A 13,604-nucleotide genomic window follows, 5' to 3' on the forward strand; every position below is an offset into this window, starting at 1 on the left:
GTGCCAACTGCAGCTGTCTGTAGAGAGTGTCTGAGTTCATCCAGTGTCTCTCTCTCTCTCTCAACCGACACACACACTATGTACTGAGCTATTCCTGAAAGGAGCTATGCTGCTCTTATCAAGTCCTCCACACCGGCACCAGCCTGTTACTGTCACTACCACCACATAGGACGGGGAGCATCAGATGAAGATACGCAGCCGCTTTCATTTCCAAAAGACAAAACTCCCTTTCTTCATTCGCACCAGGAGTGAGATGCTTTTACCTTCACTGGTTGGATGTCAGGGCTCAACAGCAGGGTTAATGTGTTTACATGTAGCAGTATCCTGGTTTCTGTTGAGTACTCAACGTAGCATAAACAGGTTTCTCATGAACAGGATACAAGATTATCCAGGTAAACACGGGATGCTGTGTTTACCTGCTTAAACTCAGGATACTCCAGAATCCTGATCATAAGCGGGTTATTCATGCCCATGTTAAAGTACGCAGTGGCACAAAGGCAACCTGTAGTTAGAAAAAAAAAGCAGTCACACAAGGCCTTTTCTGTGCTGCAATAAGGAAACAAATGTGAAAACTAGCAGACTGGAGGCAGGAGAGCACACAGTCCAAATTTACCCTCTTCAAGGAACTTGGAATCAAATTTACATCAACATTTTAAGTTCACTCCTAAAAGATCCGCTAGTGGCCACTGGGTAGATCATTAAAAAAGGATGGCCGCGCAGTGCCAGATTTTGCCATTGAAAAGCAGCTGCTCGTTTGATTCATATATTTTTAATTCTGGCCATGCTGCAATGATTTTCACCAAGATGATTATATCCTGAGATGTCACACATGATTGCCTCCTTGAGCTCTAAAATATAAACAGGAAAAATCTAATCATCAATTCAGATCCTTTCTGTGGTCTGGCCATGTTTAACTTGTTTCCAGGTAACAAAACAAATTCCACAAAGCATGATTCAGTTTTCATTTCTTGAACTACATGTTACCAACTTGTGCATTTTACCATACTTACAGTGCACACAAACATCCTTCAACGTCACAATTTTTTGGGGTAAAAACCTTTGAGAAGAGCCGTGCCCGGTCAACTCTTCTACTCTGCCGTCTCCCATCACTGCACACATATTCCAACACAAGGAGACAGATATGGAGCAGGAGACATAGCCTCAGCCATTCTCAAAAAGCATTAGTGGATCCAACAAAAAAGAAAAAGGGACAAGGGCAAGAGTGTATGAAAAAAGACAAGCTATCGGACTCTTGAGAAGGAACAGGACAATTTGTTCCCTTATTCAGTGTTTGTGGATTGCAGTAAACACTAAACAGACTTTCACAAGCATAAACGATGTGTACATATTCACATAAAACCCCCTTAGTCATGTTGGTGACATATCTAATGGGTTTAACGTCAACTGTTTTAAGCCCTATTAAAAAGTGTTAACTTTAGACCGGCTCGTCACACAAACTAGTTAAATGCTTCTATTCTTGAACTAGAATCCACATCCACCTTGAAAAAAAAAGGAGGTTTACTAGTCTGTTTACTAGAAGTCTCAGTCTCTGCTTGTTCAATATTGATGCAAAAGTATTCTTAGACCACTAACTGGCAGAAGAAAGTTAAACTAGAATAGGTTCATTATAAGCATATCACTGCTTTATCTCCCAGTTGTTGTTCACAGGGAAATGTGAAACCACAACAAGATGATTCATATTGGAACACACATGAATGGATGTAGAGGAAACTGTTTTTAATCAAACTTTGTCAACACAAACTTATTTCAACCTACTGAGCCTTTGTCCAACTCTCAGTGCATCATCATAGATTTCACTAAGCTCCCCTTCTTTTCTTCTCTTCCGAAAGCCCCTTGTTGGGCCCTGGGTCTGTTCCAAACCCAGACAGGACGACCCAATTTTAGGCATGGCCAGGAAGAGGCACTCTATAGGGGGCAATAGACCTAGGAGAGCCCCTGCTGTGCCGGGCTTAACTGAGCACTGATGAGACCTGACAGGGCAGCTCCCAAGGCAGAGAGCCCTTAAATGATATTTGGGTACTTCCACTGGACCGTCTCTCCCTCCCTATCATAAGCATGGGGTCACTGGAGGAAGGGCTCTTATTTTGAAGTTTAATGAGGTGTGCTCTGGAGGATTTCTACCAAAAGAATAACACAACCCCTAACAGTCCTAGACTGATCCGTACTCTGTTCAATAATGCTGTAATAATATTGTTTAATAATCATCATTTATTTAACCCCAATTGATGTTGGAACATTGTGTAAAACTTAAATAAAAAAGAATACCATGATTTGCACTAATCCTATTCAACTAATACACTACAAAGACAAGACATTCAATGTTCAAACTGATAAACTTTTTTTTATGCCTGCAACACATTCCAAAAAAGTGGGGACAGGGGCAACTCCACAGGTGAACAGGTTCATTGGAAGCAGGTGAGTGTCATGATTGGGTAGCTCTGTTATGCTAATCAAACAGCCGCACTTGCACAATTACTTGCAATATAGCCTACTATCGATGGCACATACACTAGATGCTAATCTGAAGTACCGGGAGGATTCGGACTGTGAGGGTCGGTGTTTTACCGTCTATGGGAATGGTACTGTGTTTAATATCAGTTTAAGTCATAGATCATAAATGCTGGCCGTCTGTACATTACCACTGGAGCCAGTGTCTTTTCCACTAGAATGATACGGGAGTGTCTGTACTTGACTCTCGAAACCGTTGTAATCTTCGCTAGAGACAGGGAGGGCCATGTCAGTCTCTGCCCTCTAAAAAATCATGTTCCTGTTACGAAATTATAATCAAAAATTACCCCCATTCCCTCCTGGACTTGGAAAATAATCTCAACATTGACTCCCATTCCCTTCTATCGAGCAGCATGTGCTGTTAGCCTAGCTCCTGGGCGGTGGAGTTAATGTGGCTAATTCAGTAAACGTCAGCCAGACAGACGTATCTCCCTCCCCCAACGTCACATCAATGCCCTTTTTTGTTTAAAGGAAATGAGTGGTCAAGTCAAAGTCCAACAAGCTGGCGGCTCCCATCCATTTTTTATACAGTCTATGGGTCTGACGCGTCCACCTTTTCAAATTGTTTTTTAGAATCATGAACATTGTGTCCTCCAGGCCAAAGATCTGTGATGGTGGGGATGTGTTAGTGCCCATGGCATCATGGGTAACTTGCACATCTGTGAAGGCACCATTAATGCTGAAAGGTACATACAGGTTTTGGAGCAACATATGCTGTCATCGCAGCAACATCTTTTTTCAGGGACGTCCCTGCTTATTTCAGCAAGACAATGCCAAGCCACATTCTGCACATGTTACAACAGCGTGGCTTCGTAGTAAAAAAGTGCGGATACTAGACTGGCCTGCCTGCAGTCCAGATCTGTCTCCCATTGAAAATGTGTGGCACTTTATGAAGCCCAAAATACAACAACGGAGACCCCAGACTGTTGAGCAGCTGAAGTTGTACATCAAGCAAGAATGGAAAAGAATTCTACCTACAAAGCTTTAACAATTAGTGTCCTCAGTTCCCAAACACTTGTTGAGTGTTGTTAAAATGGAAGGTGATGAAACAGTGGTAAACATGTCACTGTCCCAGCTTTCTTGGAACGTGTTGCAGGCGTCAAATTGAAAATGAGTTCATATTTGCAAAAAATAAATGATTTTTCATCCGTTTGAACATTCAATATCTTGTCTTTGTAGCTTATTAAGTGGAATATAGGTTGAAAAGGATTTGAAAATCATTGCATTCTGTTTCACACAATGTCCCAAATTCATTGGAATTGGGATCGTATTTGCTGCATTGAAAAAACCTGAAAGAGCTGTTGATAATTTACTCACATGGCAGCTGTTTTTGGCGTGGAGTCCACCTCATAGAGACACCTGTAATCTTCAGCACAGGCACAGATCAGCCGTAATGTCCTAACTGTAACAAAACACAGCAGAAGCAATAAACAAACCATGTAAAACCGCTGTCATCGGACCAAATTTACAACATGCTGATACAGAAAGAAAACGGTGGTGGTCTGCAGCTGAGCAATGCAGTAAATTGGTTTGCCATAATCAGGGCCTGACAGATGTGGAATTTTTGAGACAGAGGAGGGGACTGGATTATGGAGGTCAATTGTCCAATCAGATACCAAAGTTGGGCTATTTTGAATGATTTTCACTCTGCCTACAAGAATTCCATTCCACGTTTTGTCAATAAAAAGCAAAAGGTGCATTAAAGCATTCTGAAGCCCCTTTCACACAGAGATTCTGCAGCATTGAATGCAGCAACGCAGGCTTGGTTTGATATTCACACAGAACCAAGCAAATGCGTGTAATGCAGCCCTAGAGTGTGATTTCACATTGTATGCCGCAGTTCGAACGCAAAAGACAATTTGGCTTCTAGTGTGCGTGAGCCAATCCGTAAGATAGAGGGAGCGAGAGAGAGGATGGTGGGTTGACTCACTAATGCGTGTCATTCTACTCTTCCGGCTTTCCCTTCAAACAAGGTTGCACCTACTGGAATTCCCTGTTCAGAACTGGCATTAACATGTGTCTTGGGTTATCCGATCACAAGTGGAAAGCTCCAAGTACAGAAAGCAATCCAAGACGCGCTGAGAACCGTCTTTAAGATCTGATGGTTCATCCCATATTATTAGGTGGACTGGGCATATTTCTATATTCTTTTAGCAGTGTGTATGGGAATGCATCCTGGGCAACGTTGTCTACCGAATTGGACGAATATAACGATGTCCACAGTGAAACATGACGATGGATGATGACATCATAGTTGGGGTGTGAAAAGTAAAGAAAGAAAATAATCTTTTCACTTTATCAAATGAACAAGTAACCAATTTTTAAATTCCATTGAAAAACGAGTTGGGCTCTTGGCGTCCTGAAGCTGCGTGCACTGTGCACAGCTGGTATTGATGACAATGATGCAATCAATGAGTGCTTATCAACAATTCGACGTCGTGGTTGAACACATGGGGCACATACCGACCACAAGCAAGTCAAAACAGAATGCTTCTTTATAGTAAGTAATTTAACTTTTTAATAATGCTCTTACAAACCCAATGTAAGATCCAGACCCTAAACTGAGCTATAGGTAAACCTCCCATCTAGGCTTCATATAAACCATAAGACCATAAAGTCACAGCTGAAAAGCTACAACAGAAGGCAAGCTAGTACATGATATAATTAAAAAATGGGGGGTTTGCAGGGTTCACCAAGTAAAATTAAGACTTAAATACAGCTTAGAATGCAATTTAAAAGCTGTTTCATTATCTATTGGCCAAAGTAGGAAAAAATGATGGAAAACCAGTAACGATGATTTGGCCTAGAATTATTTATTATTATGGATTGACAGATTAATAAAATCAATTTAAATTATTCCATAATTTAGGAACAAACACTTGCCTATTATAACACAATGAGCTTCCTAACTACTGTAGCCAGCAGTAGCAACAGGTCCGATGCTGCAGGCTGAAAAATGATTGGACAGCCTCCTGCAGCACAATCCGCTGATGAAACTATCCCACTTTTAATTCATAGATGCAGAACATCTTGACACAGCCTGCAATCAGACTGAAAAACATTTTATAACTAACTTACTTGGGTGAAGACTTTTTAGTACCTTCCAAGGCCTTTCTGAGGAATATTAATTGAATGCTTTTTCCCCTCGCAGATACCCTGGGAAAAATAAACAGTCTGATGTGGATCGGACGGGAGTCAGCACCAACACTTTTCGATGAGTTCAAGGTAGAAAAGGGCGGATTTTCTTGTTTCCATATAAGCTCTCTGTCCTGAAAGTCAGCCTTGGATGAGGAAAAATAAAGATCAATCTGACTCACCAATGCATTCCAACTTCCTCTGAGGACAGCAGTCTTTGATGACAAGTTTAAGCTCCTGAACAGCAGACTCGTATGGGTACGAACCCTGCAGTGCGCTTGGGTCTGCTGGGAACAGTTTAAAGGGAACACCAATATCTCCAGGTGAAACATCCTGGTAGTGCTTCATACTTGTCTCAAAGGCCTGCTCCCTTTCCCTGTGGACCCTCCTGAGAAAGAAAGACAAAACCACCAGACAGACACCAGACATTTTAACAATGGAATGTAAGTGAGGAACACAACCAGGCATTTTGCAATACGAATGGTATTTGCAGTCAAGTTGTTTTGACTGATAATTTGATTTGACGGGGTGCAGAGAAGCCAAGCATTACACATTTTATTTTTGGCAAGATGAGAAATCCTCAATAACAATGTGATTAAAGCACAAAAACTGGTGGTGGTGCAAAGGTCTAATTTCGAGTGGGTTTGAGTGCTTGAGTGGGAAGCCTGCAAGGGTTCTCATACTAGTGGCTCGACTAACATCTTATGCTGGCTGGTCAGGGTGGGAGATGGAACTGAGGTGGGGGCTAGTGGGTAGCTATTCGGGTTTCAATTTTGGTATTTGGATGTTTGTTTTTGTTTTGTTATTTACACATTCCTTATAAAATAATTGAATTAAACCGAAAAGACACATGTTGCAGCAAAGTGTTCACATTTCAAATACATTGTGAGTCTTTACTGTGTTTCCTGTCATGTTCGGTCGCTTTTCTCTCGCTAATTTGTGAATTCCACTAAAACGCTGCAGCCTGTGCATGTTGGAGAGACAGAGACACTTCGTTCAGAAGTTGTGTTAGCAGTCCAGAGTGTGTAGAAGTCTGTGTGCTTCAGACTAGTGTTGTTTCAGGCAGTGTAATGAAGAATGAGCGCCATCTACGACTGTGTGTACGGCCATGACACACAGAGCTGGTCGGCTCCTTTTAGATTCAGGCTTCAGCTCATTCTCCCTCCCTAGAGCCGGCAACCAATTTCTGAATATTCAGAGCTCAAAAGGTGGTATTCGGGACAGCCCTACAGTGAACTTCAACTTACGTCAGTGGGTTTTTTGTATATTGGGGGCTGCAGAGACATTGCAAGGAGGCACATGACCAGGGGGAATGTGAAGTCAAACATCTGACCTTCCACACTGCAGAGATTTTCACACAGGAGTCAAAATAACTAATATCATTATTAATTGCTACATTGCATTACAAGCAATGCTGAACTGAGCAACTTTTAATCTGATCAGTTACACCCATGCTTTTCCTGCAATGACAATTCAAAATAAGTGAAGCTTCATTAAAAATCATTTGGATATGATGAAGATTGAATTCAACGCAAGATGGACAAAGAAAAAAAACAACCTTAAATTTTTGTCTATACACTCAAACCAAGAAGTCCTCTAGGAGTGTAGAACATACAGAACATAGCACAACACATCTGCAAATGGGATTGAAACATGTCCATTTAGTAGGAGTTAGTAATGGCCGTACCAATAACTTTACACACAACCAATCATTTTAAAGACCATCTGGATACAATGAGAATCAGACCAGCAACAGAAGCTGGAAAGAGGCTGATACTTAGAGTAGTACTGCCACATGCTGGTCATTACCAACACTGTTTTTCTAGGAAACACTGCATCCCGTTTGCTTTAAATGCAGGATAATAACCTTAACAACACCAATTAGTCAGTGCTGTAATTGTTTGAAAAAGTAAAGCTGGAATGAATAATATCTAATTTGATGCAACCCACATACCCTGAAACATAGATTAAATGCAAGAAAGTCAAAGCAACAAAATTCAGTTAGAGCTGCAAAGTAGATTATTGATAAATATCAACTATTAAATTTATCACAAAAAAATTTGATCAGTTCGAGTAATTTCATTTATTTATTTATTTTAATTGAATTGTTTATGCGCCTACTGTCTCTTTTAAAATGTTTTCCCTTTACTTCCACACGACAGATGCAAACATATGGTTTATGTCGTGTTTAAGCATATGTATGACATCTCAAAAGTACTTTGTGAGCACCATTGTAAAGCTTGCCGAAACAGCAGATTTTTGACATTAAAAAGTGTGGGTGTACGATACTGATACATTCTGGGTTGGGCTATGGCAAGCTTTAACCGATGGTGTGAGCGGTGCAAAGTAGAGCAAAATAGAGCGGCAGATAATGCGATGCTCCAACGTTTTAAAAAATATGCTCTGTGCTTCCTCCAAAATCCTCCTGCTCCACTAACATGGTCTGGCTAAGTCCGTTCCAGATGTTCAGTGTTAGCTAGCACCATGTTGCTAGCGTTGTCATGTATGCATGCAATGCTCAAATAGATCCCACTGAATATCGAATAGTTATTGTGTTTGAATCCCCATCCCTTCTTTCAAAGTACAGTATGAAGACATATTTTAGGTTACAAGGATTTAGGCTGCAGTACCTGAAAAGAGCCACTAAGGCGCTCCACAGCGGCGTGAAAAAGGCTTCTTCTATGCTTGCGAGGCACAGGTCTTTGGAGCTGGATGTGTTTAGACACTCAAAGGATAGCAAACACAGTGACAGAAGCTGATCTGAAACATAAAGGAAAACATTGTTAATGTTAAATTTAGCCTTAAACATTTTACTAGATCACAAAATTATACCTGAAATCAACAAGACACTTTCTACGCATGGAACCACACGATACATCGTATGGTCTTCGTACTCACCAATTGCAATATGAATGTCTTTGACAACTGCCTTCAGGTGTTTCGTCAGTGCTCTCATCTCCAGCTCCTGGATGTCTCCGTCGTCCGGCTCGTGCTGCATTGAGGGATCAAAGGTCAGCTCCGAGCCAGTGTCATCTAAGCTGCCGTGTGGCGGGGCCCAGTCCAACTGGGTCAGGAACTGCTCCAGATCTTCAAACGAGTTCTCCCGATCCACCATCACCTGTGTGCAAGGCTCCTCCCCTTCCTCCTCATCATCATAGTTGATGTGGAGGTCACGAGAGAGTGACGGGGAGAGCGACGAGTCAATGCTGACGCTCTGGCAACCAACACTGCTGCCCCTGGTTGGCTTCGCCTGGGTCTCTGTATGATCAATAACATTTCCACATGAACAAATAGTGTTTCGCTAACATAGCCACCATTAGAATTAGTAATTTAACATGTAGCTACGCTTGGCTTGAGTATGGCTCCTTCACTTTTACTCAGAGCACTTACAATAGTATCATGTCTAATTTCTTTATTCATGTTAAACACAAGGGCGACACGGTGCTGTGGTGGACAGCAGTGTCGCCTCAGGGTTCTCCGGTTTCCTCCCACAGTCAAAAGACATGCAGGTGTTTATTTGGTTAATTGAGGACGGTTAATTGCCCGTAGGTGTGAATGGTTGTCTGTCTCCGTTTGTCTCTATGTGCCCTGCAATAGACTGGCGTCCTGTCCAGGTTGTACCCTGCCTCACACCCGATGTCAGCTGGGATGAAATGAATGTCAAACAAAACAACTTAAAGTGTGAGATTGGTTTGGTTAATGAGCCTCGTCAGACTCAGGTCTACATTTGATTTTTAATGAGAGGATGGATGCTAGCATGCTTAAAGCAAGATGGGGCCAACCATGGATGAGGGAGGAGTTTACAATACTGGGCCCAACTACATCGTATACTTGTTGCAGTGGGTTGGGTTATCTCAAAAGGGATGATGGAACATGTACATGAATTTCCATGTTTCAAAAATTACCTCAGGACAATTTAGGGCAGTAGGATTACTGTTTTTAATAGATTTAATAAAACTTTGGGTTTATGTGAATTTTGGAAAATGATATCTGAAAAAGAATTTGTTCTTTCAGGCTTGAAACTAAGCTGTGATTTGGCTGAGCAGATTTTAGATGCAGTTATCTTTTTTACACTCTAGTCTTAGTCCTGGATTAACCATGTTACTTGTCCTCTGACATTTTGCCTTTAGTTTTCTTACACTTAAGAGAGCTTAAAGGCAGGAACACACCAACCCGATGGTCAAAGTTTGGCCGATGGTGAGCATCTGCCCCCCCTCTAGTTTTTGCAGCGTATCTCTAACCATTGGCACTAGAAGGCCCTCATCAGCTGTTTTTCGACGAATTCAGCATGATTGACTGGTTGCAGCCCGTAGGCCAGAGAAATTATTCTGATTGCTAGTTCAGATCATTTCATGAAAAGAGAAATGGAAGCGAGGAAAGTAAACAAATGGCTAAAGAGGCTGCCTACCTTGATGAAGCAGGCTGTGAGTGCTGCGAGAAGGCCTCAGTGACTGAGCAGGACTCTGGGGGAGGCCTTTACTGACGATGGGGTAAAGTCTGTTATAAACCCGGTACTGGTGTTTCCTCAGCAGCTTCACCACTGGGTGGTCAGACCGGCTGAGGATACAGTACAAACGTTAGTCCATTCTCATTTGAGCTGAAAATGTTAAATGTCCTGTTAACAAAAAGTGTGATGGCAGCATCCTGTAGCTTTGCAAATTCCAATCAAATGTATAGTAAGAGACAATAATTAGGCAGTTCGGGGGATACATATTGATGTTTTGTTGACGCATATGCTTGACGCATATACTGTATGTGTTCACAAATGCATCTTTGTTACAGATACAACCATTTGATTCAGGTGTACGGTACAGCATAATTATGTTGCATCATACTAATTAAAGCAATCTCAACAGATAACAAAGGGGAAACACAAACACTACTGAAGCACTGTGTATTGACGGGGCAGATGCAATACAACCACACAAGACTGAGTCAACCTTTTGAACCGATCGATCAAAATCTGTTGGTGTGATGCATAACAAAAGATAACATTTGGGCTAGTTTCTAAATACTTACACTGCTAAATATGTAAGTATGAAAACTGTGTAAGCATGAGTAGTATCCCTGATTCATAGTAAAATTAGATTAGATAGTAAATGTAGGTCGAGCCTCTAGAACACCAGTTGAAGTCTCTGGGGACCAGGGGTTAACATCAAGTTAACTTGATATAAATAAGAGAGATTGTATAAACAAGGACTTTCAGGGCCAAGGAAATTCTCCATGAATTTCAGTTTTAGCAAATAATGTTTGCTTCCTCTGGAATACCTAAAAAAAAATAAAAAAATACCTCAACTAACTTTCAAAACACAGCAAAAATATACCCCCCCCCCCCCCCCCCCCTACATTTAAAATGCTCATGGTGCAGTCAGTTACCTGAGCAGGTAGGAGACTAGACCTGACACTAATGCGACATCATCAGGATTTTTCTTCATGTTGGCTTTCCACAGTTTGGGCCAATCCTAGAGAGACAAAACATCTATACAGTGACTTGTGGAGGTGGTCATGGTTGGCATGCAGCTGCAGGAGATGGCTCATGAGAGCAGTGTCAGGTGAGTTAATTGGCAGAGCTGGTGCTTGTTGTCTCATTACACTCTCCTGTTAAATGCTGTTTGCTGGATCTCAGATCCACACACCCAGGAGAGGCGGACACGCTAGCCTGTAACATGCTGTTTCATTAAGCAGTGTTGAAGACGGTGATCGGCCGCACCATGCACCAGAGAAGCCGGGTAGACAGAGGTTGTGGTTGAAGAGTTGGGGATTCATATAACAATTGAGTGAGCAGTTCTGTAAATAAATACTGTTGTCTGTGAACAGACTGTCTTTGCTATGCTCTTTGTTGGGGGAACTCAGCGGGACCTTGTACAGACAAATTTGACCATTGTTTTCTTCAGTTGTGCAAGATGACAGTTTATAAGAAGCATGTGGTTTGCTGGTCAGACAGAGTTAGTGCAATTCAAGGAATCACTTCGCGCTCTGGTAACTTGTAATAACACATCTTCCATTATTTTGCATATTTTTGGTGATGATTTGCAAACTTACATGGTCTTGCTCATATTCCAGTACATTGGTATAGAGAATACGCTGCTCTTGCTCCTCTGTAGTCATTGCCCCAGATGCTGCAAATCTCCTACAATGACACCCACACAGAAAATCTTCACATACATTCACACCGGACTTGCCAACCTCAGAAGGATCACCTAGATATCAAAAGTATATATCATAAGTTATACAGTGTATACTGCATGTTTACCACACTGACCACTGAACTAAACACACAATTAAAGAGGAAGGTCATGCTGATTTATACACTACATCTATAACATATCTCACTTTATTTCCAACTTAATTTAGGTGAATATGATAATTTAAAGATTTTAAACATGACTGTAAACCTTCTTCAAAACTTGTTTAGGTCTAAATGATTTTCAAAGCTGACATAACCCTCTCTCAGTATGTATTGAGTGCTTTAGCTTAGATAACAACAAACAGATAATACCACTGGCTGTTAGAGCACAAAGAGGGTGTAAGCACATCAATTAAATTTCAAAGTTTAGGAAAACAGTGGAAGGAACTAACTTGAGACAGAGTTTTATGGGGAAATTAGGAAATTCTGTATATATATTTTATAGACTGAATACACAGATTATCCATGTATATACATATATTATATATGTAAACTTAACAAACACCAAATTCTGAGTCAGTCCCCTTTGAATATACATTTTAGGTGGTTAGAGAATAAAGGCAGAAGCTAAAAACTGAATAAAGTTGTAACCTAATTTTGTGTTTATCTGAGAATCGCGATGTACCTGTTGGCCTCTTCCTGTAGCCTGAGTCTTCTCTCCTCCATCTTCCGCTGCAGCTAAAGTAATGACGAACATTAAGGAAACCTCCAAACATCCTAATTCTCACATGAATGAGCTATAAGTGATTAAGTCTTTAAGTTTACACAACAGACACATCTTATCATTATAACCTGTAATGGACAAACCAGTATAACCACCTGACAATTCAGTCTGATATCAGGCAGAGACAAACCTGCAAACATAACATTCTGTAAATATCAATATATCGCAGACAAATACCATACGTTACAAAAATAAATGCAAGGGGTTTACTATGTCATCTAACACCTGTTTAATGTTTGCGATCCGTCCATTCCTCCACACAAATAAGATATCTGAATAAAGTGTCACAGCAACAAAGCAGGGGAGTTCATGGTAACAGGACACAAACTAACATTAAAAGGATACAGCATCCTGCCTGGCTTTGGCTATGATGAGGTTCTCCATCATCTGCCGCTGGAGAGAGAGCGACTGCATCGGAAAAGAGGAGAGGACATTACTTTGCACATTATAAAAAGTTGAATTAATATGTCAATTGTTTAAGGAATGGCTTTTTTTCAATGTCTAAATATTACCAGGGGGCATTGGGCAGTTAACCCCAACATACTGAGGTAAAAAGTGAAAGAGGTGAAATGTGAAGCCTTTAGATTAAGTTAGTAATGGGTGCTTTAGCTTAAGTCACTGAAAGAGAATCACAACCACGTTGGAACCTGCACCGAAACAGGACAGGAACAAATCATTATAACATTATATGAAAAACTGTGTCCAAAGTCAGATCTGTCACTGCAGTTTGCATCACTAAGAAACTTCCAACTTTGAATACTGTCATACAGTACATACTGAGCCAACATGTTCATTGTTGAGCAAGTCTGGAAATTTAATTTGACTTCTATGAAAACATACAATGAATGTTGCATCACAGCTTGTGCCGTAAATGAATCTTGGTGCCTTGAATTATAGGGCAGTGATTCCCAAACAGGAGTATTTGTACCCCAGCTGGTACAGTTGCTAGGGGGTGAGTGGAAAGATTGTACAACTAGCAACTACTTTGAAAAAATAAATGACTCTTTGATTAAAAAAATAAATCCACAT

General features: G+C 41.0%; 1 protein-coding gene across 1 annotated transcript in view; it reads right to left on the reverse strand.

The window, feature by feature from the left end:
* The window catches only part of vps9d1 (VPS9 domain containing 1), a 31,430-nt gene that overhangs the window by 7,453 nt on the left and 10,373 nt on the right, over positions 1-13,604 (reverse strand). The window contains exons 6-14 of the mRNA XM_083917059.1: positions 12,921-12,983; positions 12,477-12,529; positions 11,707-11,794; positions 11,041-11,126; positions 10,073-10,221; positions 8,563-8,922; positions 8,295-8,424; positions 5,847-6,052; positions 3,847-3,931 (exon numbers count right to left, since the gene is read on the reverse strand). Coding sequence (XP_083773185.1) covers positions 3,847-3,931; positions 5,847-6,052; positions 8,295-8,424; positions 8,563-8,922; positions 10,073-10,221; positions 11,041-11,126; positions 11,707-11,794; positions 12,477-12,529; positions 12,921-12,983 — 1,220 coding nt within the window. The remainder of the gene's footprint in view (positions 1-3,846; positions 3,932-5,846; positions 6,053-8,294; positions 8,425-8,562; positions 8,923-10,072; positions 10,222-11,040; positions 11,127-11,706; positions 11,795-12,476; positions 12,530-12,920; positions 12,984-13,604) is intronic.

This window comes from Echiichthys vipera (genome assembly GCF_963691815.1).
Source record: "Echiichthys vipera genome assembly, chromosome: 7".
NCBI classification, from domain to species: Eukaryota; Metazoa; Chordata; class Actinopteri; order Perciformes; family Trachinidae; genus Echiichthys; species Echiichthys vipera.